This window comes from Strix aluco, chromosome 4 (genome assembly GCF_031877795.1).
Source record: "Strix aluco isolate bStrAlu1 chromosome 4, bStrAlu1.hap1, whole genome shotgun sequence".
In the NCBI taxonomy this organism is placed as follows: domain Eukaryota; kingdom Metazoa; phylum Chordata; class Aves; order Strigiformes; family Strigidae; genus Strix; species Strix aluco.
In genome coordinates, this window is record NC_133934.1 from 113,838,074 (window position 1) to 113,865,698 (window position 27,625).

General features: G+C 37.9%; 2 protein-coding genes across 7 annotated transcripts; one reads left to right on the plus strand and one right to left on the minus strand.

Annotated features, from left to right (window-relative positions):
- Nucleotides 1-204: 204 nt before the first annotated feature.
- On the minus strand, nucleotides 205-3,020 carry NDUFB1 (NADH:ubiquinone oxidoreductase subunit B1). 2 transcript variants are annotated; one of them, XM_074824966.1, is made up of 3 exons: nucleotides 2,886-3,020; nucleotides 1,720-1,861; nucleotides 205-540 (listed from the first exon to the last, which is right to left on the minus strand). In XM_074824966.1, exons 2-3 carry the CDS (start codon nucleotides 1,857-1,859, stop codon nucleotides 504-506), a joined length of 177 nt encoding a protein of 58 aa, XP_074681067.1. In that variant the 5' UTR covers nucleotides 1,860-1,861; nucleotides 2,886-3,020; the 3' UTR covers nucleotides 205-503. The 2 variants fall into 2 exon arrangements, with proteins under 2 accessions (XP_074681067.1, XP_074681066.1); XM_074824965.1 differs by having other exon boundaries at nucleotides 1,720-1,864; nucleotides 2,886-3,019.
- A 36-nt stretch (nucleotides 3,021-3,056) lies between these two features.
- On the plus strand, nucleotides 3,057-17,857 carry CPSF2 (cleavage and polyadenylation specific factor 2). 5 transcript variants are annotated; one of them, XM_074824962.1, is made up of 15 exons: nucleotides 3,057-3,158; nucleotides 3,787-3,972; nucleotides 5,428-5,587; nucleotides 5,679-5,784; nucleotides 7,295-7,424; nucleotides 7,751-7,866; nucleotides 8,444-8,631; nucleotides 9,054-9,344; nucleotides 10,459-10,559; nucleotides 10,901-11,101; nucleotides 11,720-11,872; nucleotides 12,443-12,668; nucleotides 14,523-14,822; nucleotides 15,787-15,921; nucleotides 16,021-17,857. In XM_074824962.1, the coding sequence occupies exons 2-15, from the start codon at nucleotides 3,824-3,826 to the stop codon at nucleotides 16,111-16,113; spliced, it is 2,349 nt and encodes a 782-aa protein (XP_074681063.1). In that variant the 5' UTR covers nucleotides 3,057-3,158; nucleotides 3,787-3,823; the 3' UTR covers nucleotides 16,114-17,857. The 5 variants fall into 5 exon arrangements, with proteins under 5 accessions (XP_074681063.1, XP_074681062.1, XP_074681064.1 ...); XM_074824961.1 differs by having other exon boundaries at nucleotides 3,059-3,275; XM_074824963.1 differs by having other exon boundaries at nucleotides 3,060-3,162.
- The last annotated feature ends 9,768 nt before the right edge of the window (nucleotides 17,858-27,625 follow it).

Sequence of the window (27,625 nt, forward strand, 5' to 3'; positions counted from 1 at the left end):
CCCCACGCCGCAGGACTCCGCTTGCTGCCGCTCCGGACAAGTCTACAGAGGAAATCTGGAAAGAAACTTATTCAGATTCCGTTAAAAAATACAACCACCATCGACCATGTTCTGGGTCTACGTTAAGTATTGCTTTGAAGGCTAGTTCATACACTAGCTTTAAATATATGAATTCCACACCATACAGATCAGTAACAACGTAAATGATTTTTGCATAGCTTTTCTTTATTACATAATTCTTCCTCCCCCCTCCAGAATATGACTTCTGGGGACAAAAGTTACTCAACACTTAGGGACTAATGGCATTCCTGGACACGTATTAGTCATGTAATTAAACTGTCTTCCAAAAAGTAAGATTGGAAATTAAACTAGCACTGATGAATTGCTGCTGTCCTTTTCTGCAGCTTCACATATTTTCTCAAGATAAAAACCATAACCCTATTGTTTCAACATATGAAATAAGGTGAACTAAATGAGAGTATTTTCCACTTTATCAGCAGCCTTTATTTCCATGTAGTTTCTTCACCAGGCTTCAACTCTCTGTGTGGAAAGAAAAAAATAGAGGAAAGAGAGTAAAATTAGGGTAATTTTTGTAGAATAATTACTAATAAATGTAATTAATTATTCTACAATACCTTAATTTTGAGAGTTATGTATAAATTTAACTTTCCTTGCAATCATTTCAATACTGATAAGCTTCCTCTTTTCTCTCCAAAGCTTCAATGGATTTTGTCTTCGTAACTCCCATTCATTTAAATGGAAGCACAAAACAGCTGACCTCTAAGGAGTTAACAGACTTCTTACATAATGGAATCCAAAAGGAAAAATTCTACTTTAAAACTTCATTACTTTAGTGGGAAGAGAACTAGGTGTGAAAGCAGAGGGCATTTTTGCAATAACCTGAAATACCAGCCCAACTTCACCAGCAACTGCAGTAAGAAAAGTACTAATGTAATAGTGGGGTGGATGATGTTGTAAACTTATCTTCTTACTCAGAATTAATTTAGGTGAGACCAGAGTAAAAAAAAAATCCACCTGCAAGCTGATAATAACATTCCTACTATCAGCCCATCCTATGCAGCATTGATTCTTTTTTTCTGTGGTTTTGTTAACCCTATGGTCTAACATGGAATTAGGAGAACTGACATAGATGAAGCAATGCAATGCATTAAATTATCTAAACTCTCCCTGAGAAGTCAGCCAGGAAGCCCAAACTGATCACTCTATATAATCACATCCTTCAGTGAAGATACAGCAGTTGCCAATGTAAATGTTGCGTTTATTTTCAAAAACTTGGTTATTTTTAAATGACACAAATTTATAAAAGTATTTAGTTAAAAAGTTCTGTGATCATTTTAAATTTAAGGCAGAAGTTTGATATAATTCGCTGAAAAGCTGAAAATTCAAATTCAAAGACTGTGTTTCCTGCTGAAGTTTTAGAGAGGCAAAATAATGGTTTCCACATTTCATGACTAAGAACTTGACAGCAGTTAATGGTCCTTTCTTTCATGACTAAAATTACTCCTAAAGCTCCAATTTTCAGACAGCATTAGTGACCTAAACCCCTTCATGAATGCCTGCTGAAAGTTTAAAGGCTTTCTTCTCTTTAACATTTTGACAGCATTACTGATTTTTTTTGCATACTTAAGACTCTCAAAAAGAACAGAGAAGCATTTTGCAAAATAACTATATATTATCAAGAACCATCATAAAGCAGACCTTCTATATAATAAGCTCTTGTTTCTGAAGGCAGTTAGTTTTTCATCATTCTTTCTGTCCAAATAGCATCCAATCACAAATCCTAAGGGAACAAGGATGTGAACCCAGTGATCACGCACAGCTTGGGCGAAATTCACCATGGCTGCTAGAAAGAAGAGCGTAACAGATAAGAGTTACTGATAAATATGTACATAAAAACTGTTGCATATCTGGCACCTTTAACCTCACTTACTAGGATCCTACAACACCATAATAAACATAAGGGCCATCAAACACTTACTACGAGACACATTATGTTCTCAAATCCATACACAGGTTTCCTAGCAATAATCCTAAGTAAGTCTTGGCCCTGGAAAATAGGATTTTATCCTAAAATGGGAGAGAAATAGAGCACCTCTTTTAAGATACCCCTGGTGAAATAGTTCCGTTTAAATGTTCTAACATAATTTACCCGTTAAAGTAACTCTAATGATACAGAAGTTTGCTCTTCTGCAAAACATTACAAATGCATTTATAACCTAAACCCCTGTAGATGAACGCTTTATTATCTGTAACAAGACTGAAAGATAAGCTGTACGACCAGTGGGGAACTGACAGCTAAGGAAGAAAGGCCATTTCTAAAATCCAGCAAGCTTCTTCCAACCGAACCAAAGCCTTCTGGATTAGCGTCTTGCTGGAGGTTATGAGACACCAAGAAAATCATACAGCTGCGAGCTCGAAACTACAAAGAAATGAGAGAGAACAGCCACAAACGGTGCCATTCCCCTGACAGCCGCCGCGGGCCGGCGGCTCACCACACACCTGAGGCGCGGCGGGGGGCGCGGCGGGAGGCGCTGCCCTCTCCCGGCCGCCGTGGCGGCTCGGGCCGGCCCTCAGGGTACCGACCCACGGGAGGGCCCTGCCAGCGTCCCGGCTCCACCGGGCGCGGAGAAATGCTGCCCCCGGCCTGCCTGGGACCCCGACCGTCCTCCGCACGCCCGTGCCCGCAGGGGAGAGAGCGCCATAAAGCCCCGCGGCTGAGGGGCGCTCCCGCCCGGTCCCCCGGCCCCGTGTCCCGGCCGAAGGGATAAGGGACAGGGCGAGGCACTCCCGGGGAAGGGTAACGCCGGTACCACGGAAACACCCTCTCAGCTGCTCCCGCCCCCCGCGCGAGCCCCCGCCGTTACCGCTCTTCACCGCCGCAGGGCCCCGCGCAGCGGCCACACCAAGGGCACCGGGCGCCGCGAGCAGGCCGGGAGAGCCCACCGGCTGCGCAGGGAGAGGGGGAGGCGGGCCCTCACCCCCGGCGGCCTCGCGGTGGTGCCGCCCGATACCCTTTCACCTTCCCTCCTCCTCCTCCCCGCCTCCCTCAAGATGGCGGAGGGCGCTGCGCGGGGCGGGGGTGGCGGGCGCGCGGCCCGGTGGGCTTGAGGGAGGCCGGCGCGTAGGCGGCCTGTGAGGCAGGTAGCGGGAACGGCGGCGCCGGCTCGGGGGGCAGTGCCAGCGCTCGCTGCCGAGTGTCCCCTCCTCCCCGTGGGGAGCTGGGCCCGCCCCGGCGCTGAGGCGTGAAGCGCTCGGTTTGTCCTCGGCGAGCTCGCTCTTCTCTTCCTCCTTTTCTTCTCGGGACTGGCGTGGGCGCGGGGCTCTCCTCGTTAACACCGGGCCCGGCCGACGAGGCTCAGCTCATCCGAGCATGGCCGCTGTCTCGGCGGAGGGGCCCGGCGCGGTGCCGGAGCCTCCGTGCGGAGGCCCCCGCCCGCCCCGTGCTGAGCTCCCTCAGGCAGTCCCTGGGCTTGAGGGGCCGCTGCCCGCTTTGCGCTATGTCCCTGGATGCACCCCCGGCGCGGAGCTGCCTTTAACTGCACTGCTCCTAGTGATTATTTTTTTTTAAACTATATAGAAACCTCTTTTTCTAACAATGAAAGACCTACGACCATCAAAAGTTAATATCTGAGACTTAACTGATATTCAGTAGCACGGTATTCACAACCGTTACCCTGTGTATTCTCAGAAATGTATGAAGTTAGATCTGAATTAATAGACTTTTCTTTTGAAATAGTAAATGAAACATTTTATTCCCTCATTCAGATTAGTTCTGTTGAAGATTAAACACTTGGAGAGGAAAATGACATCGATTATCAAGTTGACTACGCTTTCAGGGGTGCAGGAGGAATCTGCCCTTTGCTATCTGTTGCAAGTAGACGAGTTTCGCTTTCTTTTGGATTGTGGTTGGGATGAAAACTTTTCTATGGATATTATTGATTCTCTGAGGAAGTAAGTAGTTCAGTTTGTACACTTTTTTTTTTAATAGGTCTTGTCCTTAAAAGTTTTCAAAATACCATGCAATGGTATGTGTATGATGGTGTTAAATCTAAAATTATTCTTTGTTGTTGCTTGAAGTATGGTTTCTATGAAGGGAACTATGCTGCTGAAATATTTCTAGTAAAAACTTGGGTTTTTTTTCTTGTGAGTCTAATGAATTACATCTATTAACTGTAATTCTCAAATTCCTCCATGTCTGTTTTGGCTTGGATGTTTTGTTTTTTTCATAAACATGTCATAGAGCGCAGTTTGTGGGAGACTGACCTTGGCTCTGAACTAATTTAGAATGGTTAACTGAGTTTTAAGTGAAAGAATCCTTAGTGTATGTAGGCTGGATGCAAAGTGGTTCAACTGCTTCTTGTTTCAAGTTGAATAGACTGTCAGTCAGGAAAACAGCTTATGTTAGTTATCCCAGCCCTGCAAAGAAATAAACCTGTCTAGACTTTTAATACTGAACTCCTGCAGGTTTTCAGTAAGGAGCTTTGCTGATGCAAGCATTGATTGCAAGGTTAGGACTGAAACATGGAAATATTCCTGAAAGAAACGAAGCTTTGTGATGCTATTTTTATAGATTGACTTTTCTGGCATTGGCACACTTTTGTAGTGTTTGAAGTCTTTTAGCTGAGGATTATTATGTACTATGGATAACTTATAAATTTTTTGAGGGTCTTATCCGAGAAGCAATTAGATAAGATCCCTTTTTTAATAATAGCCATCAAGAAAAAAATGTGTGTGCCCCAGTTGCTTTGTGAGGGAACAAAAAGTTTTCAGCCTAACTTGTATTTTGGCTTGTGGCATGTTTTCTGCCCTCAAGTTTTTCAGTTAGCATAGGTAGTAGTTTTTTAGCATGAGTTCTTATTTTATGCAGCACTTTAGAAGAAAAAAACCTTCTGTTTTTAAAATGAATCAAACCTCCAAAACTTATGTGCTGCTCTTCTTAAATGATATATTTGCCTTTTTCTGTTTCAAGTATTTAAGGATTGTTGTGTCTTTGGTCCTGTTACTTAGTCTTTCTCCTCAGAAGAAAAGTTGTAGTCTGTTTAAGGTTTTTAGATGTATAAACAATTTGTAGCACTGATAATATTTTTGGCCCCTCAGTTAATGTACTTTCTGGTGTCCAAGTATATATTAAGGTCTTTCTAATTAGGAATTTGATGTGAAACCTATGTCTTCCAGACCTTGAAATTATGTTTCCAGATGTGACTTGCATTTTTAAGTACTTGAATGTTTGGAAATATCTGTAACTTTTAATTATAATTTTAAAAACTTTGTTCTAAACCTGGAAGGACTTAAGTTTTCTTGTTTGGCATTCAGACTTTGTATGTATTCTCAAAACAGCCATAATAGTTCTGTATGGCGCTGTATACCCCATGTTTTCATCAACTTCTGTTGTCCCTCTTTTTGTAGACATGTACACCAGGTTGATGCTGTTCTTCTTTCTCATCCTGACCCTCTACACCTTGGTGCTCTTCCATATGCAGTTGGAAAAATGGGGTTGAATTGTGCCATTTACGCAACTATTCCTGTATATAAAATGGGACAGATGTTTATGTACGATCTCTACCAGGTATATTTAAGTTGATACTTTCATACACAACATCTCTGATACAGTAGTGTGCTCCGGATCTTGAATGCTCTGTACTTCTTATTTGTTTTAGTCCCGCCATAATACTGAAGATTTCACGCTCTTTACGTTGGATGATGTAGATGCAGCCTTTGATAAGATACAACAGCTGAAGTTTTCTCAAATTGTGAACTTGAAAGGTAAAGTTGTCACCAGAGTTTCAATAAATGACTTTCAGTGAAAGGCAACAGAGTCATTAAGAGTTAAAAGTAATTTTTTTGAAAGGGAGTAAGTTTTGTGCATTCTGCAGGGCTGAATTCAGTAGCCTTGTGTCAGCCTGTATCAGCTGAATGTTTGCCTCAGTAATTATACATGGAAATAGGTAGAATTTCTGCTTAATGAGGAGGAGGTCATGCTAAAGCATATGTAGACATTTGTTTCTCTTTTGTGTTTTTGTAACTTTTCTTGGAATTGGCTTGTGTCTTTCCAAAGCATTTACTCATGCCTATAGATACCTCAGAACTCTTCAGTAGCTGGTAACACAAAGGAAAGTTTTCTAGAGTGTGAATAGGTTGCAGAGATTAAGTTACAGCATGTGGATGATTTAATGAGGTGGTCTTCACTGACTGAATGATACTCAGTGTAGCTTATTGCTAGGAACTATGGCATCTGGAGAATCAGCGGTTTTTCACTCTTGTTGAATTTAAAGGTCAGAATGAAATGGAAACCCTGTTCTGCGACAGACACATACAAGCTGACCACCAGCAGCTTGTCTCTGAGGTGCAGTATCTACCAGTTCCTGAACACTGCTTGCCAAAATACTTGCCCTGTAATTTCAAAAATAGAAATGGGATAACATCCTTCAAAGGCTGCTGACCGTTTTTCAAGATATTTGTAGTAAAGCTATGTCTGTGTTGCCTTTTACATGTTAAAAGTAATTTTAGTGAGCAATTTTAAAACACCCTACTTTTTTCATGTTCAAAAAGACTTGCTGGATGCATTTAGAAAGATAATGTATGTTTTAATAATTAAAAGCTGTGCATTTCTGTTCAGGTTAGTGGAATACAGCAAAGTCAGTGAGTAATGGTCATGGGTGGTCTAGTTTTAGTCTGACAAAGATACAGGCTAGCACCAATGATGAGGAACAGCAGTGCTTAAAAAAAAAAAAAGGCACCGGGTGCTGAAAAGTCCATCATCCCTGGCTGTAGCACATGAACACCTTTCCTGGTATTGTTTGATTTGCATGTTTGCCATTCTGGAAGACTTCCAGTTTGTGTAATTTATATGTGTTTTTGTAAATACCTGGACAGTGAATGACATAGTAAACATTTTGTGTTGCCCCACAGAGAGGGGTCTGCCTTTTGCCAGTGTACTTGCTTTCATGTGATATGTTTGTTATATAATTTACTGTTGTTTCAGTTTATAGTTACAGCAGCTCTGCAGTGCCTCTGAGTAACAGTGGGAGGTGGAGAGAAGTGATCACTTTACTTTCTTCTTCTGGAGGCAAAATAGAAGTGATTTGCAAAATACTTTGAAGTTACTGGTTAGATGGGAAGGACAGATATGTTACTGATTTTTCATACTTCATTTGTGTTTGGTTTTTTTTCCAGTAATAATTTTGGCATTCAGTTGTTTAGAATTACTATCTCTTTTGCAGAGTAATGGATTTGAATACATGTAACATAACTAAAATATTGAAAACTTTTGTAGGCAAAGGACATGGTTTGTCAATCACACCATTGCCAGCTGGCCACATGATAGGAGGCACAATTTGGAAGATTGTCAAGGATGGAGAGGAAGAAATTGTTTATGCAGTTGATTTCAACCACAAGAGGGAGATGTAAGTTCAACATAACAAAATATATTTTTTTAGGCGTTGTGTTAGGTGTGCATCATATAGTGTGTGATAAGCAGGTATGGAAGTAGCAGTGCCTTTCCAGCTCTAAGACCACTAACTTCACTTGCATTCAGATTAATCAATTTGAAACAAGCATTAGCTCTGGATATCTTCATTCCACTCAGTTTTATTTGTAAGTTTGAAGCAGAAAATATTCAGCTGCTAAGGGGTTTGATTTCTGTGCATGCAAACATTTGGAAGCTTGCTGTTACATTTTTTTCTCATAAAATAGAAATGCAAAAAGTGAGATTTTTGCCTTTTTTCCACAGCCATCTGAATGGATGTTCCTTGGAAATGTTGAGCAGGCCTTCATTGCTTATTACAGATTCATTTAATGCTACTTACGTACAACCCAGGAGGAAGCAAAGGGATGAACAGCTACTGAGTATGTATTCTGTTTGGGCTTGAAAGTAGCAGTAATGTGTTGTATTAGCCACTGTAAATTGTTTTTCTATGAGAAATCGATCAGCATCCAAACTAAGAACCTTTATTAAAATTTAACAAATTTCGAATTACTATTTTCTGATGGTACCTGATCCTATGGATTAAACATTTTCCTGAAAACAATGAACCATATTTGAAAACAGTGTATTTTACCCCATATCAATTAATCTCTTAAGGGATTTTTAAATGACCTTGCTCAGCACGTGCGTTTTTAAATGCCATTCGCTGTTTTGTTGGGGGGTTTTTTTGAGTGTTTTTTGTTAATTCTTTAAATAAAGAGAAAGAAAGAAAAAGTAGTATCAAGGCAGTGAGATCTTCAGAGCTACCAAGAAAACTCCAGCTCCCTTTAATTTTGGTGGAAACATGGTTTGGGATCTCTTTTGAAGTTTAATTTATTTCTGTGTTCAATTTGCTTTTGATTATGATTGTTAGTGTGATAAACAAAAAAAACAAGCCATGAACATTCTATTTTTAGTTCAAAGTGTAAGTAGATTTTTTGGTTTGTTTTTAATTCTTAGCTAATGTTTTGGAGACATTACGAGGTGATGGAAACGTACTAATAGCCGTGGATACAGCAGGCAGAGTTCTGGAACTTGCTCAGCTTCTTGATCAGATCTGGAGAACGAAAGATGCAGGATTAGGAGTCTACTCTCTAGCACTTTTGAATAACGTCAGCTACAATGTAGTGGAGTTCTCTAAATCACAGGTTTGTTTGAATTTTAAAATGCAATTATGAAGAGGGTGATGGAACATGTATGTAAAAGCATTTTGTTTTTCTTTTTAACGGTAAAAAATGGCTAAATACTGGGTATTGTCCTCATTATATAGTGCATGTTTGTGTCTCACATCTTTCGATCAAGTAACACAGAGTCCAGTCATGGCTATGGGCATGTTTTTTGATAGTAATTTCTGTTTTTATCACAAAACCTGTTAGCATAGTTTATAGTTGTTAAAAAAAGAGGACTTAAAGTACTTGTTTCTGTTGTTTATGCTCAGCATTATTTCTACACTTGCTGAGAAACACTGGTGTAATCACATGTGTATTGCATCCTGTATTTCATATCAGATTTTTATATTATTATAGAACTTGCGTTCTTACAGATAACTTTTTCTTAATATGTGTTTTAGGTTGAATGGATGAGTGACAAGTTGATGAGGTGCTTTGAAGACAAGAGAAACAATCCTTTCCAGTTCCGCCATCTCTCCTTATGTCATAGTCTGTCTGATCTGGCTCGAGTGCCTAGTCCGAAAGTTGTTCTTGCCAGTCAACCTGACTTAGAGTGTGGGTTTTCTAGAGATCTTTTCATTCAATGGTGCCAGGATTCCAAAAACTCTATCATTTTAACTTACCGCACTACACCTGGAACATTGGCACGATTCCTGATTGATAATCCTTCTGAAAAAGTAATAGATATTGAGGTAAGAGTTGTCTATATATCTCAAAGTCTTTTTATTGTGAGTCATCTGGGAGAATATGAGCAAAACTGAACTTAGTTTCCTTTTTGATCTACTGAAAACACTTCTAGTGGCAGAGGGACATCTGAAATAAGTAGGTTGCATGTTTAACCAATTGTGGATAAAATTACATAAAAATAGGTCTCATGTTAGGAACTGCAGAATGCTTTTTGATATTGTGGCAAAATTAGTACTCCACAGAGATGAGCATGAAGTTGCTTTTAAATACTTATGTTTTGACAATGCTTTCTTTCGTGGCTTTGTTATAATAGAAAAAATTCTGCTTGCGGTTGACGTACAGATTGCAATATATGATGGATTGTTCTTGCTGGAAAATACTCTGGTATTAGATGAGGGGAGAATCAGGTCAAATTAGTAGACTATATCCCCCCAGAATTAGAAAGATAAGAGAAAGCTAGGAATTAGAACACAATTGTTATATGTACAGCTGGCTTTCATGCTTTCAAATTATTTTCAATAATTTATATACCTGTGTCTACTTCTCTCTGGCAAGTATTGTTAATTTATGGGAGTCCACTGTGATCACAGTGATAATTTCAATCCTGATGCAGTTTTACTTTAGTTTTAGATTGGATTGGAAGCATTGAATTACAGTATTTGAATAATTCTGAATTCTAGTAATAGTCGAAGTGACCTACACTCCAATTTGATTTTCAGAAAACAAGAAACAAACCTTACCATTGTTTTGCTTGCTAGTGTGACTTTTCCAGGTTTTCTTGGTTTGATGTTAGTGACACAAAAATTTTAAAAATGCTGCTCATCTCAGAGTATTTGCATTTACTTATTGGAGAGGTATTTTGTGACAATGTTTTAAGAAATATTTGTAAAGCCAATTGATTTTGATACTTTTAGAAATGCTGTTCTGTTAAAGTAGACACTACTAATTGAGAACATTGTCATGGGGCCACACGTTTGCATAATCTTATCTTGTGTGTGACGTAAAAGTTGTACTTAACCTTGGTACTTAAATACAAATATTCTTGTCAGCAGCATGTAGGAAAAGTATTTAAATCACATCAGCTACTCACAATAACATTAATTTTAATTCTATCTGCAGTTGAGAAAACGTGTCAAATTGGAAGGAAAAGAACTTGAAGAATACCTAGAAAAGGAGAAACTAAAGAAAGAAGCAGCTAAGAAGTTAGAACAGTCTAAAGAGTGAGTATATTGGCTGTTCTTGCATTCTGCTGTTATGCTCAGAGTTGAAATTTCTCTGTGATCATTCTGCTGTTTCAACCGTTTACAAGGGTAAATGACAATCATAGTTTTGATAGACTTGTCTGAGGACACTGAGGAGTCGGGAATGTTTGTCTTTTAATCTGTGGTTATGATAGACCTGTTTCATCTGCTATTTGACTGTGAGCTCTTTCTCAGATACATAAACTGCCCTTGTTGTTGATTAGTGTTATGTCAACTGTTATTTTCCAGTCAGTGTGTTTACGTAACATTAAACCTGAAGGAAAAAAGGAAGTGCTAGATTTTTTGGAATGTCATTTCAGGGCAGATATTGATTCCAGTGATGAGAGTGATGCTGAAGAGGATATTGATCAGCCAACTGTACATAAGACCAAACATGATTTGATGATGAAAGGTGAAGGAAGCCGGAAAGGAAGCTTCTTCAAACAGGCAAAGAAATCTTATCCAATGTTTCCAGCCCCTGAAGAAAGAATTAAATGGGATGAATATGGCGAGATTATCAAGTATGTGGTGGTAATGCATATTAGCATGTAGTAGCTGTGAAATAATTCAAGAATAGAAAAAATAAAAATAATCATTTTGTCTCTTTTGCAGCACTGTTATATACTCTTCCAACTGCAGTAACTTCTGAACAGTTAGGACAGTTCGCACTAAGGCTCACAGGAAGCTTATGATAGGATTGAAGATGCAGAATGCTGATCCTTGGCCTGTGTTCCCACCTTTTACGATGTGGTTTCATGCCAGGCATTTTTTTTTAACCTGACTTCTTTCTGCTTTAAATTACACATAATTTTGATAAATTTATAATGAGAGGAAAGAATATTGTTCATCCTAGAAAAATCTAGCAATATTTGTCCTATTTGCATAAGGAATAGTTGCTAGAAAACCTTAATTTGCTAGTATTTCCCAAGATATCAAAGTCCTTTTTTAAGGTAGGAAGGTGATATTTTCTAAATGAGCTCTGTTCAAATATGGAAACGTTGAAGGCAAGTGTAATAAAATTGTTGGCGATAACAATTATAAAACATCTCAGTAATAGTCAGCATTGCCTGTTTTTATGTTGTGTAGTGCTTTGGTTTTTCAGTAAGACTATTAAAAGCAAAATGCCTTTCATTCTTTAGACCTGAGGATTTTCTAGTTCCAGAGCTTCAAGCAACAGAAGAAGAAAAAAGCAAATTAGAATCTGGTTTGACAAATGGAGAAGAGCCTATGGACCAGGATTTATCAGATGTTCCTACCAAATGTATTTCTGCAACAGAATCCATGGAAATTAAGTGAGTGGCATTGTTCTTGTCAGTTCTGCTAGAATGGTGGTATAGGTATGGTGCAAATTGGGTAAAGGGCTAGCTTGGAATTAAGAAAGTGGGAAAGGGCTTGATTTTTGTGGTTTTTTTCTGCCAGCCTATCTAAGTTAGTGTTTTACTAGCCTTTCTGGGAGCACAGTACAGAATCTTATGGTTCCCTACTCTTAAGAAATTCATAATTTGTTCCCTATCTGGTGGAGACAAGTGAAAGAGGAAGAACAAACAGTGCAATAGTATGTTAGCATAGATACTCAAATGTATATGTATTTTGTTAAAAGAAGAACTTATTCAGATATGCTTAACTCGTGTTCTAGATAACTAAGTGAATTTTGGGAATTTATAGTGTTGCATATATATGCTGATATTTGACAGTTCTGTATTTTACTGAACCACAATATACGTTGTGCTGACAGCTTGTGCTGACAGCTTTTGCTGATGTAGAATAATTTCAAAATATTTTCAATTTTTAAATGAAGCACTCAAAAGTTTAATATTTTAAACTAAAAAAAAGTTATTCTTGTTTTTTTTAATTCAAACTAGAGCCAGAGTTACATACATTGACTATGAAGGACGCTCAGATGGGGACTCAATTAAAAAAATTATTAACCAAATGAAGCCAAGACAACTGATCATTGTCCATGGACCACCTGAGGCCAGTCAGGACCTTGCAGAATGTTGCAGAGCTTTTGGTGGAAAAGATATTAAAGTTTACATGCCGAAACTGCATGAAACTGTAGATGCAACAAGTGAAACTCACATTTACCAGGTAAAGTACTGGAACGTAACTGCTGTGAACTGTAGTAGAGCTGTGTTGGCACTCTAATTTGGCCTTCAATTCTTTGGGAGAGGAGAGATAATATTACCTATGCGTACACTGGTTTTGTGTGATAAAGACAGTAGCGTTTTTCTGTCTTCTAGGTAAGCATTCTTCTTATGGTTATTCATAAGAAGTATTTAAAGCTTAAACATGAGATCAGTGTATGTTTACCTGTAGTACAAAAGGTGACGTTCGTGTCCATGGGAGCATCAGTTTGCTTTACTCAAGTCTTAACAGATTTATAATGCCTATATTTAGAATACCACTGTACGCTACTTGCGATTTGGGATTCTTTTTGGAATCTAAAAGGGAGCCTTAGAGAGCACAGAGGAAACAACAACCAAAAAAAAATCCTTTGTACCTAAGTAGTACCTGAGAATGAACATGTAAAGTTAGGAGCAAGTTAATATTAAAAATAAATAAATAATACACCCCTACCCCCCCAAAAAAGTTAATGTGATGGCTCTTGGAAAGTGGGGTTATGATGTGTTGCACTGTGCTAACGTATTGCATGTAATTTCATGGTTAAGCTCTAAATAAGAAAACTTGAATAACTTGTGTGAAGTATGTGAAAATTGTGTATGGTCCTGATTCAACTTTTCAAGTTGTTCAGAGGAAAGTCTCTCACATGCACTTTAGGCATTAGTCCTTTATTCCTTCTGTCCTTTTAAAGCTAATAGAAAAACATCAGTAGAATTGTTGAAAGAGGTACTTTTGCTTCTTTCCGGAGAAAAATCTGCTACCCTGTAGGAAGTGGAAAGTTCTTGCTATTCAAAATTATAATGTTCTGACAGTCTTAAAGCAGCAGTGTTTTCTGTGTTTAGTTTGTTGGCTGTTGGGATTTTTGTTCTTGGTTTTTTTAAAGATATGAGGATTGTTAGTGTTTAAGAAATGACACAATTGTGATTTTTCACAAAATATCTGAATAGAATTGTAACTGTATTGAATTTCAATTTTTTTTTTTTTAATACAAGAGGGAAATTCAGTCTACTGCATCGCTTTAGTTTGTTTTTATGTTTGAAACTTTCTGAACAGGTGAAGTACACTGGAGACATTGAATTAGAAAATAATAGATGTGAGTGGGGCTTTAGAATCCCAGTGTCTTCTGAGTGGAGGGTGCTGCAAGTGGATACTTAGCTGCAGTATCCTTCATACAGTTGCAGCCTTGATTCTGCTATGGGGACCCTGTACAATCTCATGTGGATAACAGTCTTTCAGAATAGGGCTTTATTTAATGGGTTAAAGTCCTGGAATGCACCAGAGGAATCAGGATAAGGTAATGTTATGGCCACTTTCAAAACTATGTTTACAACTCCCTTCTTACGGTAAAATATTAGTTACAATTTTTGTGGAGGGTTGAAATTTGGAACTGCTGTTCAGTAACCTAAATGTGTCTCTAAAAACTTGCCTTAAATTTACTAAGGCCGACTAAGGAACTCCTTGGCTGCAGAAAAGGTTTCTGATGTTTTAAAAGGAATTGATTGCTCTGGCTGTAGGTTTAACTCAAGTTTGCAGTCGTATAGGTTCTTTTTTTATTATTTTTAGCAAGGCAAAAAAAAATATTGATTTCTGCTGCTTTTTAGGTTGAGTAGTGACATGAGGGTTATACAAATTATGTTTTGAAAGTATAGAACATCTTGCCTTGCTGATAGCAATTCCCTCCTTGCCCTCCCCAAAAGAGTAGGATTCAAACCTGTGTGGAGAGACAGTGAAAGGAAAACGGATAATTTTTAAAGCTTGAAGTAAGATCTCTCTCTATGGTTTCCATCAAATCAATAGTGCTTTTATTTTTGTGCAACCCAGGTCAGGTTAAAAGATTCTCTTGTCAGCTCCCTTCAATTCTGTAAAGCCAAGGATGCTGAGTTGGCTTGGATAGATGGCGTTCTGGACATGCGGGTTTCAAAAGTGGATACTGGAGTTATTTTGGAAGAGGGAGAGCTGAGGGAAGATGAAGACTTAGAGATGCAAGTGGATGTGCCTTCTTCAGACTCTAGTGTCATTGCACAACAGAAGGCCATGAAAAGCCTCTTTGGTGATGACGACAAGGAGATGTGTGAGGAGAGTGAGATCATTCCTACCTTGGAACCTCTGCCACCTCATGAGGTACAGAAATTATGCTGATCTGGACTTCATTTTTGAAGAGCTCTCTACTCATTTGTCTTTTTCTAGTGCTTAGAGGTTGATACTCTGATCTTACTCCCAATGAAAGCCTAACTGAAACCGATTTTCAGATTTGGTTTTCTCTTTGTTAAATCTGGTACTGTTCTTTGTTCAGATTTTATGCTTTTAGCAAGGATGATCTTGTACCCACTAACAGTGCCTACATACAGTACCATCTATGTATGAAGATAAGATTTTAATTAGCATGTTTCATATTTGTAGTTAGTACTTGCAGGTTTGGAAATTAGTTGGTGTTTAGTCACTCTTGGATTTTGTTGTTTTGTTGATGCTATGGAAAATACTTTATATACTTGAGATATAGATCTTCAAAATTCATACATCTCTGCTTCTATAGTAGTGATTTGAGAGTTCATTAATCTTTTTCTGTAAATTTATCTTTACTCTTAAAATACTTTGCATGTGAGTAGATATTATTTTATCTTTTCATTGAATGATTACAATGCCTTCCAATCCCAGAATTGCTTTTTAAAATACTGTTGCACAGTCCTAAATGTAGTCTGTTCTAGGAGCTAGATAAATGTGGAGACAACTCTAAAGTCTGTTCAGGTTCATGACAGTTGTTACAGAACTATGTACTAATCAGCAGTACAGCTTACTGCAGCTCTGTCCCTGGCATAACATGGCCTGGAAGAGGGATCTCCAGTGGCAGCTTTCCATTTATCTTCAATATGTGAGCAAAGAAGGAAACTTGTCCATTACTTGACAGATAACTTCTAAGGCCTTCCTATCCTGGAAATGTCTTGGTGCAGGTGAACAGAAATAGAACCAATCTTCTCATTTATAGTCCTGTAGTTTAGGCCACACTGCTGCCAACACAGTGGAGATCTTTGGAAAAGTGGTATGTATTAAGTAGCAGAAGTGCTCAAATTATCTGTATTGTTTGAAGGTTCTTGGACATCAGTCTGTGTTTATGAATGAGCCAAGACTGTCTGACTTCAAGCAAGTTCTCTTGCGAGAAGGTATACAAGCTGAATTTGTAGGAGGAGTGCTTGTGTGCAACAATCTGGTGGCTGTTCGCAGGGTAGGTGTTCTGTGTCTTAAACTCTTTGGTAAATAATATTGTAAATTAAGTTTCTCATTTGTGTAAAGATAACAAATTGAAACATGTCTTTTGTTTCAGACTGAAACAGGGCGCATTGGATTGGAAGGCTGTCTCTGTCAGGACTTCTATAGGATAAGAGACCTTTTATACGAGCAATATGCTATTGTCTAAGGAGAGTGCTGCAAAGATGGATTTACTTGAACTTTTAAAGACAATGGGGATTCCTCCCAGTTTTGACTTTTTGTAGTTTTCTAATTTATACAGGGGAAACCTAATTCATAAAGAACAATTAACTACCCTGAAATGTAAATAACTGCTACTGTCATTCTTCATAAATATGTTGGTACATTCCATGTTGTTGACTTTCAAACTGTTATGACTTGCTGTCTCCCACGTAATACCTTATAAATGAACTAGTGGCTATGAACCCTTCTCAGGAAAGGCTCAATTTGTCAGGACATGTTTTGGTTTCATAGATTCCCTGCCAAAGAGTACAAGTATATAAAAGTCATTCTTCTGTTCTAAAATAAGATTAGATAGAGAACTGTGGGCTTCTTTGGTTTTGTTCTTTTTGGGTTTGGGGTGATTGGTTTTGGTTTGGGTTGTTTTGGTTTTTTTTTAAAATAACTTCTATTTAGGGAACGGTATTGAGCCCTTTTTTTTTTTTTTTGCAATGGAAGTTAGTTAAAGTACGTTTTTAATAGTGCACTTAAAGCTAGACTACCTAAACTTTCCCCCAGTGTTAATCTGGCTGCATGTTAACGTTATATCTGCTCCATCTTACTGATTTGTTCCAGAACAGCATTTCATATTCTATATAAAGTATTAATCTGCAGGATCAAAAAATTACTTTGGAAAGGTACTCTAAGAAGACTGGATAATATTGACAGGCAGTTTAAAATCCAGTAATTGTGTGCTTCAGAGTAACTTCTGTACAAATTTACAGAATTTGTAACTTCGCTTTTGCAAAATTATGCCAACTATAAAAATCCATTCTGAGTTCTGATTTTAATATTTTTCAAAGTCCAAAGCCTTTATCCATGCATTCCTGTTTGTCCAGAGTGCCATGAGCCAAGTTCAGGAAGATCTTGTCTTGAAATTTGAGTTCGTGTGATGTATTTTGTGCTTTTGTGCCATCTTTCATTCTAGTTGCATGTTTTGTGCCATTTTTCATTCTACTTGACAGTGGGACTTACTGTAGCTGCTGATGCTAGGAATTGACTTTACTTTTTAGATGAAGATTAGCACAGTTTTGGACATCTTAATTTCTCAGAAATTAATTTATGCAAACAAAGGGCCTCTTGAGAGTTTATTTAATCCTTTTTTTCCCTGTCCACATGTGAACCACCAGCTTTGGCAGTGGGGGGTTGCTTGCTTGTTTTTTACATACAACAGCAATGTAATATGTGCTCTCTGTCTGTATGTTTAAATAAAACCTTTTCAAAAAGTGGAAAAAATAGCCCTGTGGGCTATCAATGGAAAGATAATTTACTTTGCAATTAATTCTTGACAAATAGTTTTCTATCTGATCTACAGATTATTTATTCTGTTTAAAATAGTAACTTAAAACTGAAGACCGCGTTAAAAACTAAAACCTGCTAGAACTATATACTAAAAATGTAAAAAAAAATTTGAAAATTTAATGCTAAGTGAGAATGTATTTTGTTACACAAAGAAAAACTTGGCTAGAAATGACTGAATGGCTCAACACATTGGGGTTTTTTTAACAGTATAGAAAAATGTTTATTTTCCATTGTATTGACAGAGCTGCATAGAAATGCTCTGGTTTTGTAGCTGTTTTGTAGCGATGCTATGTAAATCTATATGATACTGGATGCTTGTTAGTGAATACTACTGTATTACTATTGTTGCTGATACTAATGAACTTTTATAAAATGAGTTACTTTGTACATAATCATATTGGCCTTAGGACTTTTAACTTGAGGGCCTTCGGTGGGCAGAGATCACACATGCCTGCATGGAATGTAAAAATAAAGACGAAATCCCATAGGAAGTCAAACTAAAAATAGTATTGTTTTTAAGAAAGGGATAAAGAAAAGACAGTCTGATCATAAACCTTTCTATTAGATTTGTTGGGGTTTTTTTTAACCTATTGATGCAAATTCAGCTAAATTTAACAGAAGTTTAGTGTCACTAATTAATCACTTAGTTCCTGTGTTCTGATAAAGAAGAGAACCCCAAATTAGTGCCATCACAAAGGAAAAGACTCAAGTATAAGCAAAACAGCTAACTGTTCTTTTGTAGTCTGTTCAGCATTACTGTGGCTTGAAATCAGACCTAGAAAGCTGATGTGCAAAGTGATAGGAGTCGTTTGAGTGCTGGGACTGGGGGAAGGCTGGGTTTGTGATCAATTCTGGTGGTGAGAGGGATGAAGGGGAATGTGGGACACCTGTAGTAAACATATCCCAGGTAGCAGATGCGCTGTGGGGCAGGTGTGCTTCTCAGCTATGCATTCATTATCTGTAAACAGTGTGGAATGAAGCAAATCCCCATGAGTTTTGCCTAGTCTGCTATCAGTTCTCTGATAGATTATTGTTCTTTCTGATTTGGTTTTTTTTGGAGGGGGGTGGGGTTGGTTGGGTTTTTTGTTCTTAACTGTGGTTTGCTTTAAACAACAATTGAACTTCTCTGTGTAATTTTCAGAGTTACTAATCTAGTTCTTGTTTGTATCTGAAATGAAAGATTCATTTCCCCTTACCTCCACAAAATGTCAGTGCTGCCATGGACTCTAAACTATTTTCTGACTTTGCATTTTCTTCATTAGCAGTAAAAATTTGATAAGGAGTACCGTTTCTTACTCTTTGCTTTATTGCTCTTGCAGGCAAGAACATTAACTTCAAGTCAAACCTAGTTTTGGTACTTGCTGACCACTTAAAAACATTTCCTTCTAAGGGTCTTGGATAATTCAGATTCCTCAGCTAAGAAGAGCTAAGGGGGTGTGGAGACACAGGAAAGGCAGAAACTGCCTTCTCCCATCCCCAAAGTATTTGTGGGTGAATCCTAGCTTTTGTATTCTCTACTTCCTGTGCCTCTGTAGTAGAATATGAAGACATATTTCAAAAGATTAAGGGAATGTAGAAGAACAACTCTTTACTAATAAATAATTCTAGAATTAAGCTGGTCCCATTGTCTAAACACTTCACCCTGAAGTTAAATAACTTTATGTGGGTGAGAGTCTCATTTTTAATCGTTTTACTTTGACAGTATGTATTGGAGGTGAGGTGAAGCTGGAAATCTTTCCTCCTCTTCCCTGAACAATATTTAGACTTAACCAGATCCGCTTCTCAAAATACACTGTTAATGGAAAGGTAGTATGCCCTATGTTCAGTCTCATGAGAGCATTAGAGGTCTATTTGCTGGTAAAAAAACTTGCTTGGAAAGGTAGGAATTCTGCGTCTGTACTAGCTTTTAATTGCAGTTAAACACTATTCATTTGGAATAAACAAGCAAAGAGACACCCTACCACCCCCCATATAAATAATTGTTATATTGTACCCTAAACCATTTACACTGTGGTGAATCAAGATTTCTTTGATAAAGCATGACACGTATTAATACATTTCCGTTGGGAAAGGGGAATGTACTGTCTGGGGAAAACACATATACCACTAAAATTTTTGGACACTTTTGCTAAAGAAATCCTTACCGTGGGAATCTCAACATTCGATAATGTTCTGTTTCATGGCTTTTACAGATGTTTTCATAGTTTTAAAAAGGTGCTGGGGAAGATGACCTTGCAGTCAAATAGGTTAAAGAAATGTAGCCAGTAAACAGAATTTTAGGTCTTGAGCTGAAAACTATGAGGAACCGATGGTAGTTCAAAATGGGATAATGAAACTAGATGAAAAGAATCTTTAAAATTGCCTGTTGAAATTTATTTTTAAAAATACTTTAAACAGTCTTAAGTCTTACCTTCTCTGAGACACTTTCTGATTGGAAAAGAGATATGAAACAGATCAAAATTTGCATCACTAGGTTTTATTTTGTAAATGGGACTCTGTTGCATGGCTTGTTTCCTGCAAGTACAGAACTGGGTAGTTAGCAAGTTGATGTGAGCAGTATTCATCTTAAAAAAGAGTACTTTTATTCCTTCTAGTGGAGTTGAAAGCTTCCATTATAATAACACAAGCATTTGTAGAAAATAATCTATGAAGTTTGCCAGCAGGGCAAATACTTCATTTAATGTTTTGAATGATCTAAAATTGTGTGTCCCCTACATGATAAGCAGTATATGTTGTGAACTGTTAGTGTACATCACACTGCTTGACCAGTATTAACCAAGGGATGAAAGAGCATGTTGTTTTGGATCAACCTAAATTACTTTAATTACATTAGTAAAATTCTTAATTTCTTGTCCTCAAAGGTGTCTTAGTGTTTCTGGCAGAGAAATTCTGAAGAGTGGTTGCAGTTCAGTAGTAAGTGAACTGATAACTCCTTTCAGCTCAGTAATGCTTGCTCACAGTGGTAGAAGAGGAATGTAGTAGTATTATTTAAAATACCTATTAACTGACAAGTGTGTTTTCTTATGCGTAGTGAGAGCGTGGAAGTTTGATAAATAGGGAAGATATGAAGATGTGTAAGTGCTAGATTGTTTCATGCAGTGCACTTTGAATTTTAGTCGTCTTGATAGATTATAGATTATATATTACCACTGTGATAGGAAGTAAAAAAAAAAAAGGAAAAAATTGTATTTTTGAGTAGAACTTCCAATAAGGCCTGTAGCTGTTTCCCTGAAAAAGAAGGATACATAGAAACTCAAAACATTATGAAGAAGCAACTCTATGAGCTATAAGCAGTAATAACCTGTCTGTTGTTGCATAATCCTCTTAGGTGATGAAAGCTGGATCTTTGGTTCAACAGCTGAATGATAACACGCTAAGCATCTGCCAAAAAGTATAGTTTGTTACTGCAATCTGGTATTCACAAATTTTGATAATAAGCAAATAAATTCTTTCAGTTGTGTAGGCTTTTCTTAAATATTTCTCACTTTCAGTGCAGTTTTTCTGAAGTGCTAAAAACTTCTCTAAAAGGTACTTAGGAAAAACAGTTCTAAAGCATTTGCAATGATGGTAATTTTGGTTAAAAAAGAAAAAACCCAAACCACAAACTTTCTGTCCAACTCAGCCCAAGGTTGGCACCAGTTTTTGTAAAATCGATTTTGGAAAATTACACAGGGAAATCAATGGAAAGTGTTTATCATATGATAATGGCTATTGTGCCCTTGCTGGTATTTAAGAATGTAGAAAATATGTAGAAAATGAAAGTAACAATGTCAGAACTTTTGCAGCTAAGTAACTATTCCATCTCCAGTGTATTAAAGGATTTTTTTTGCATACAACCAAAATTGTTTTTTCCTTTGTGGCTAATCAGTTTATAGGTGTATTTAGGTGTCAGTTATGAAGAATGAACTTTTAGCAACACAATTGTTATGCAACAACATTTGGAGCGATTACTTTCTCAAGCTGGTGGCTTCACTGATACCTTCTTAGAGTTGTTGCTTAGTTCAGTTGCCTTGTCTGCAAGGAGTCTGGTTTAGTTGTCTCACCAGTTCTAAACCATAATGTGACACGGAGCACAGTCATTTTCTAGACTGCTTTACAGCTATGTAAATCAGAACAAGAACTCCAGTCTAGAGCAAGCCAGCTTAGATCACCGAGAATGAGTTCATATGAAGAAAAAATGTTTAATAGCTTAGAAGTTGAAAGCTAGCCTTTTACTGTTTGGGGTTTTTTAAAAGTTGTAGTTCTATGTAAAACTATTGCAGTTAATCTAATGTGGAGAAACTCTTGCTTCCTCTCTAGATCTTGGAACACTGGCTTCAGAAGTGGCTGGCCAGGTATCAGTGATAATACTTGCCTTAAGGTATATTTTACAGTAATTGCTTCGAAGTTAGTCTCTTTTTTTTTTTCCTCTTTTAAATCCTTCTGAATAGGTTTTATAGTATGCTCATCTCAACTGTTACTGTCAGTATTTCTCAGGAATAATTCTGAAGGGGGTAGGTAGTATGACTTTATCAGTAGTAATTGTACTCAATTGTACAGAAAAATTGTACAAGAGGATTTTGGAAGATCCTTAAAAGAAAAGAAGGGAATGTGGATAGAACTTAATTGTCACTAAAACTCAGCAGGACTAATGGTCAGCTGTTTAATTTCTGTATCTGCTAGTACGCAGTGATAGAAACAGGCATTTAAGGAATACTTTTTGATGACATTGTGCAAGAAAAGAAAAAAAAAATTACCCACATTTAGCTAGCTGACCTGATGCATATGCTTCAAGATGTGAACCTGAAAATGTTTTCATGGTATAGATTACATATCACAAAGTGGGAGGTGGGACATATGATAACATTGCCACCTATTTTGCAGTTTTACCACATGCTTGGGGCAACAGTTGTAGCTTATCCAAGTAATTAATTGCATTAGGACAATATTGTTGTGTCTTCCATTGTTTTCAGGGAACTTGTTTAGCTGCTATGGAGAAAAAGCCCTGAGCGTGATGTGATCAATACTTCATGAATTATTGGCAGGTGCTCTATAAGCCATAATAATGAACTATCTTTAAAAATCATCAGGGAATTATTTTTTGCCATTTTGCAGCTCCTGAAGGAGTTGCACAGCTGGCAGAGCATATTGCCCATCACCATGCCAGACTTGGCATTTGAAAGTCTGCCAGATTGCTTTGTGCTGTTGTGCTAGCCATGGATCAGCGATGTGCAACAGTATGAAGATAGTGTGTTATTTTTTGCCCTTTCTAGGATCACATGAGTTAATACTGTGTTTATAAAGAATTCAACCTGTTTTCTGAACCTACCAGGTACTAGTGTTGCATTACCTGGGTAGGTTTGTCCCCATGCTGCAGAAATTTATATAGAAATTATATTCTGGATGTAGTCTGGTAACATTTCTATTAATATCAAGTTTAGAGTCACTCTGTATAAACTGCTTTTCATGTTTTATTATGCTTCAGTATTTCTTTCATAATCTCCCTGATTTTCCTAATGCACAATATTGCAAATGCAGTATAAAACTAGTCAACAGACTTTAAATCATTTGTGTATCTCTAAACCTCTTATGCTGATTAAAAGCGTTAAGGCTATTAGTATTTTTTATGTAACTGGATCTAAATTTAGTTTCTGTTGCAGTCAAAAAACACCCTGGTATTGCAAACCATGATCCTAATCTGCTTCCTCTTGGAGTTGATGGCAACAGTTCTTCAGTGCAACTTTTGTGTTCCTGTGTATTGATGACTTGGAATAGTTAACATCGTGTTATCTATCATAGAAGACTGTACTATCTATAATCATAGAAATTCAGTAGAAACTGTTCGTAGTTCTGATTTCCAGAAGTGTTCTTGTGTGAAATAAGATTTTAATTACTTTTGGCCATTGTTTTCATTAATTCTTGACTTTTTAAAATGTGGTTTGAGTAGCCCATAGTCTATGGCTCCCATTGGTTGGGAGGGAGGGGACTGTTAATATTTTAACTTATGTTAAATTCTTCTGGTTCTTATAGGGACAGGCAAAAAGAAAAAGAAATGTTAAACTGGAAAAAGTAAAAATCATGTATGTAGTCACAGAATCACAGAATCGTCTAGGTTGGAAAAGACCTTGAAGATCATCCAGTCCAACCATCAACCCAACATTAACAGTTCCCAACTACACCATATCCCTCAGCACTATGTCGACCCTACTCTTAAACACCTCCAGGGATGGGGACTCCACCACCTCCCTGGGCAGCCCATTCCAACGCCTAACAACCTGTTCTGTAAAGAAATGCTTCCTAATATCTAGTCTAAACCTTCCTTGGCACAACTTGAGGCCATGTCCATACCTTCCAAATGGAATAGATGTAAAATACCTGCATGACAGCCTCATCCTGCAAAACTGCACCTGTTTGTTCATTCCGTGTAGCCTGTTCTTACTGTTTTAACAACTTTATTGTGAAAAAGCCATAAAGTCATGCCATGATATACTAATGACTATTTCCTGCACCATTGTGCATTGTCTTTGGTCAGTTGAGACGCATGGTCTTAATTTCACATGTGCATAAGTTTTATGTCATAACTGATTGCTTGTTGTGAAAAGCCAGCTTTAAAAAAGACTGCATTGGTAAGTGAGGTATTAGAATATAGTGAAGGAAGTCATCAGCTTGGTGTTCAAGGAACTGGTTGGAAAGATTGAATGTTTGACTAGTAGCCTAGCTGCTCTTTTTATATAAAAATGAATGCCTTTAAGCTGATGTACAGAAATGGGTAATTTATGCAGTTTTTTTAAAATATAAAATTGGAGGTTATTTTTCTAATGCCTGTGTGCATGATCTCAAAAACAGCTAGAGACTGCACTGTGTGAGCTGTATATGCATTAGTCAATATATATTTACCTAAGAGTACAGAACTTGAGTGCTTCACACTTCCAGTAATTCTACTCCTACATTTGCAGGACTATTCATCTGATTGTTTTGTAAGAAAGAAATAGCTTCCAAATTATACAGTTATTTATTTGATCTGTGAATGGAATTTTCCTTTGCTTGTTAGACCATGTGATCTAACAATTTTGAAATTGTTCTAAAATAACCTTTCTAGCTACAGGGGGAATACTTCTTTAAAGTTGAGCTGCCTAAAGAAGCTAACCATCTCCTTGAGACAGGGGAAGGGTATCTGCCTTGGTATTCTTGGTTTGGAAATAAGGTATGGATGGAGTGAAGCAAGAGCTTTAGGCAATGTGGAAGGTAAGAAGAAAGAACCAGAACTGTAATGACTTTTGTAGGGAGGGGATGTTCTGCTTTTCTTGAGAGGGTTATAGATGTCAACTGTTCCCAATAGAATTAGGCATGAGTTTAAGATTTGGGAGGGGAACTGGAGAGTTTTACTGGCGGTGTCTGTAAACCTATCATGTCAGAAGAAAAGAATGGTATGTTTTTCTCCAGTATAAGATTAGGTTAGGATTATGAATGGTATCAGAAGGAGTTAAGTTTATTTATGAATCATGCAGCAGGGTTTGCAGGTCTAGATTTCATGTCTGCACGTGGTCTGTGGAATGTTCTGTGCTGGGTGGTTTGGCTTATTTGATTTATAGTTTAGGTTATGGCTAAGGACAGGGTTAGGGGCACCAGAGTTAAAAATCTAAATTTTGTACAGTCTCGTGGTGGGTGAAGCTAGAATGAGGCCTGGTATTGATAGTATGAATGGAATAGAGCTCTGAAGGTAAATCATGGGTATTTGTCATGGTTTAACCCCAGCCAGCAACTAAGCCCCACACAGCTGCTTACTAGAATTGGAAGAGTAAAAGCGAGAAAACTCATGGGTTGAGATAAAGACAGTTTAATAGGTAAGGCAAAATCTGTGCATGCAAGCAAAGCAAAACAAGGGGTTCATTCACCACTTCCCATGGTCAGGCAGGTGCTCAGCCGTCTCTGGAAAAGCAGGGATCCATCACAAGTAACAGTTACTTGGGAAGACAAACCCCTTAACTTTGAATGTCTCCCCTTCCTCCTTCTTCCCCCAGCTTTATATGCTGAGCATGACATCATATGGTCTGGGATATCCTTTTGGTCAGTTGGGGTCAGCTGTCCCAGCTGTGTCCCCTCTCAACTTCCTGTGCACCCCCAGCCTCCTCACTGGTGGGGTGAGAAGCAGAAAGGGCCTTGACTCTGTGTCAGCACTGCTCAGCAAGAACTGTGTTATCAGCACTGTTTTCAGCACAAATCCAAAACATAGCCCCATACTAGCTACTGTGAAGAAAATTAACTCTAGCCCAGCCCAAACCAGCACAGTATTCCTGGCAGCTTATGCCTTATCAGCTGATACTGGGTTGATACCAACAACAAGGTTACAAGGCTCTTATTTCTTGTCTATTTATAAGCTTTTAATACATGCGGCACTTCATTCACTGCCACTGATCAAAGCATTGGTGTGTAAGGTTTTGAATACACAGCTTTGTGTGTAACTTGTTGAACTGAACAATATTTATTTCTGCTTATTGTTTCATTGTATTGATCATACTGTTCTGCTGCTTAATAATTCATTAGATAATTCAATGGTATGTTATATAATTCTATGAAATCTGGAATTAAAGGGAACTTTTATAGTTGGGCTCCTAAATGCTCCTAGTATTCAATGACTTTTCATTATGATATTGACTTTTTTTAAATTCCTTGAGCTGTCTAAAGTTGTGTTTGAAACAATACTAATTTCCTAAATGTATAATTCTATAAGCCTTGATTTCTTATTGCAAGTGCTCTGCCACATCTTCTGTGTATTGTGGTTCTAAAAGGGCAGATGCATGGAAGTCTCTGAACAGGGTATTGCGTTTTGGAAGTCTGCTGCTTGCTGATGTATGTACAAGTATAAAGTCTCTCTCCTGTCAGCATTGCCAGCACACCTCTTATTGCAGAGAGCTTTGACTTCCTTTGTGTGACTGACAACTGCTGAAGTACAGAATTATTTACATTATTTTGAAAACTGTCAAGTCACCTGCTTGGCTTTGACTCCAGGGTCTCTTTTTTCATTGTCTAGCAAATTTGTAGCCCTGAAGTTGGTAACTAACTTATGACTCTATGCAAGCAGCTGAGATTTAGCTAGCAAGGCACCTTTAATGTCTAGTCTGATTGGACATATATCTATGCTGACAAAATGGTGTGCTTCAGGAAAGACAAGGGGGAAAAGAAGGAAGTGGTGAAGACAGGCAGATTCCTACTTGGTCATCTAATTATACTTCTGTGGAATATGCCTAAGAATTACTTTCTGGATCATCAGCTTCATGCTATTTGTGATTTATGTGTGTAAGTCTGTGCTTTAGCATAACTGTTTTCTTAAGCACAGGGTCTTTTTCTTTTTTCTACATTGGATCTGTACAAGTCTTCCACTCTCTGATCTGCTACAGTGTGTGAGAAGAGCAGTTACTTTTACTAACACCAGATTTGTCGTTTAGGTGAATAGGAGCCCACTGTTCCCATGCTGCCTATGGAAACTGGAGGATGTAATTCAGAACATGAGAACCTGATGAGAATCTGAGATTTTTCCCTTGGTATCAACTGCACCAGGTCTCCTGAGTGTGCGTTTTTTCCCCTTAGGGCAAGTCTCTGTTCATTTGTGTATACAGTGGATGGATGGTTGTCTTAAATGCTTTTTTTTTTTTTTAGTAGGGGGACTAAGCTCAAGAGAAGAGTACATTAAAGCAGCACACTTGAATTCTTACTCCAGTTTACAGTTCCATACATTCTGGCTTTTTCAGACATCTCTTTGGTTCCTTTAGCATGCTCAGCAGCTCTGCTTTTTTTGTGTTTTCTGTGAACTCTTTTACTCAACCAACAATCCTTTACTGTTTCCACTTTTCTAAGCTTTTCAGCTTGTGGAAGTGGCAGTTCTGAAATCAAGCCTAAATTAGGATGTAGAGTCTCAGTAGCTCAGAAAGCTTGGGGGTTATCTTGTAACACTTGTGGAGTATTGACTGTTTATTGGGAGAGGAGTTGCTGTTCTTCAGGGAGGTATGGATGCCTGTATGGGGCAAGGCTGTTCTCAATTTGAATTCTTCAGTAAAGAAATAGGATACTAGGCTAATGGAAGTTGTCTGCCTCTGCACTGCTGCTTGTTCTTTAACCTTGCTGTCTGATTAAACCAGTGCAATTCATGGAATAAACATCCCACTAATCTAGTCATAAAATCT

Coding starts and splice junctions, on each gene's coding strand:
- CPSF2 (XM_074824960.1), top strand. CDS start 3,761: ATGAAACATTTTATTCCCTCATTCAGATTAGTTCTGTTGAAGATTAAA. Junction 7,867..8,443: donor AAGGGATGAACAGCTACTGA/GTATGTATTCTG, acceptor TTTAATTCTTAG/CTAATGTTTTGGAGACATTA. Junction 8,632..9,053: donor TGGAGTTCTCTAAATCACAG/GTTTGTTTGAAT, acceptor TATGTGTTTTAG/GTTGAATGGATGAGTGACAA.
- NDUFB1 (XM_074824966.1), bottom strand. CDS start 1,859: ATGGTGAATTTCGCCCAAGCTGTGCGTGATCACTGGGTTCACATCCTT. Junction 541..1,719: donor AAGAGCTTATTATATAGAAG/GTCTGCTTTATG, acceptor CTTTCCACACAG/AGAGTTGAAGCCTGGTGAAG.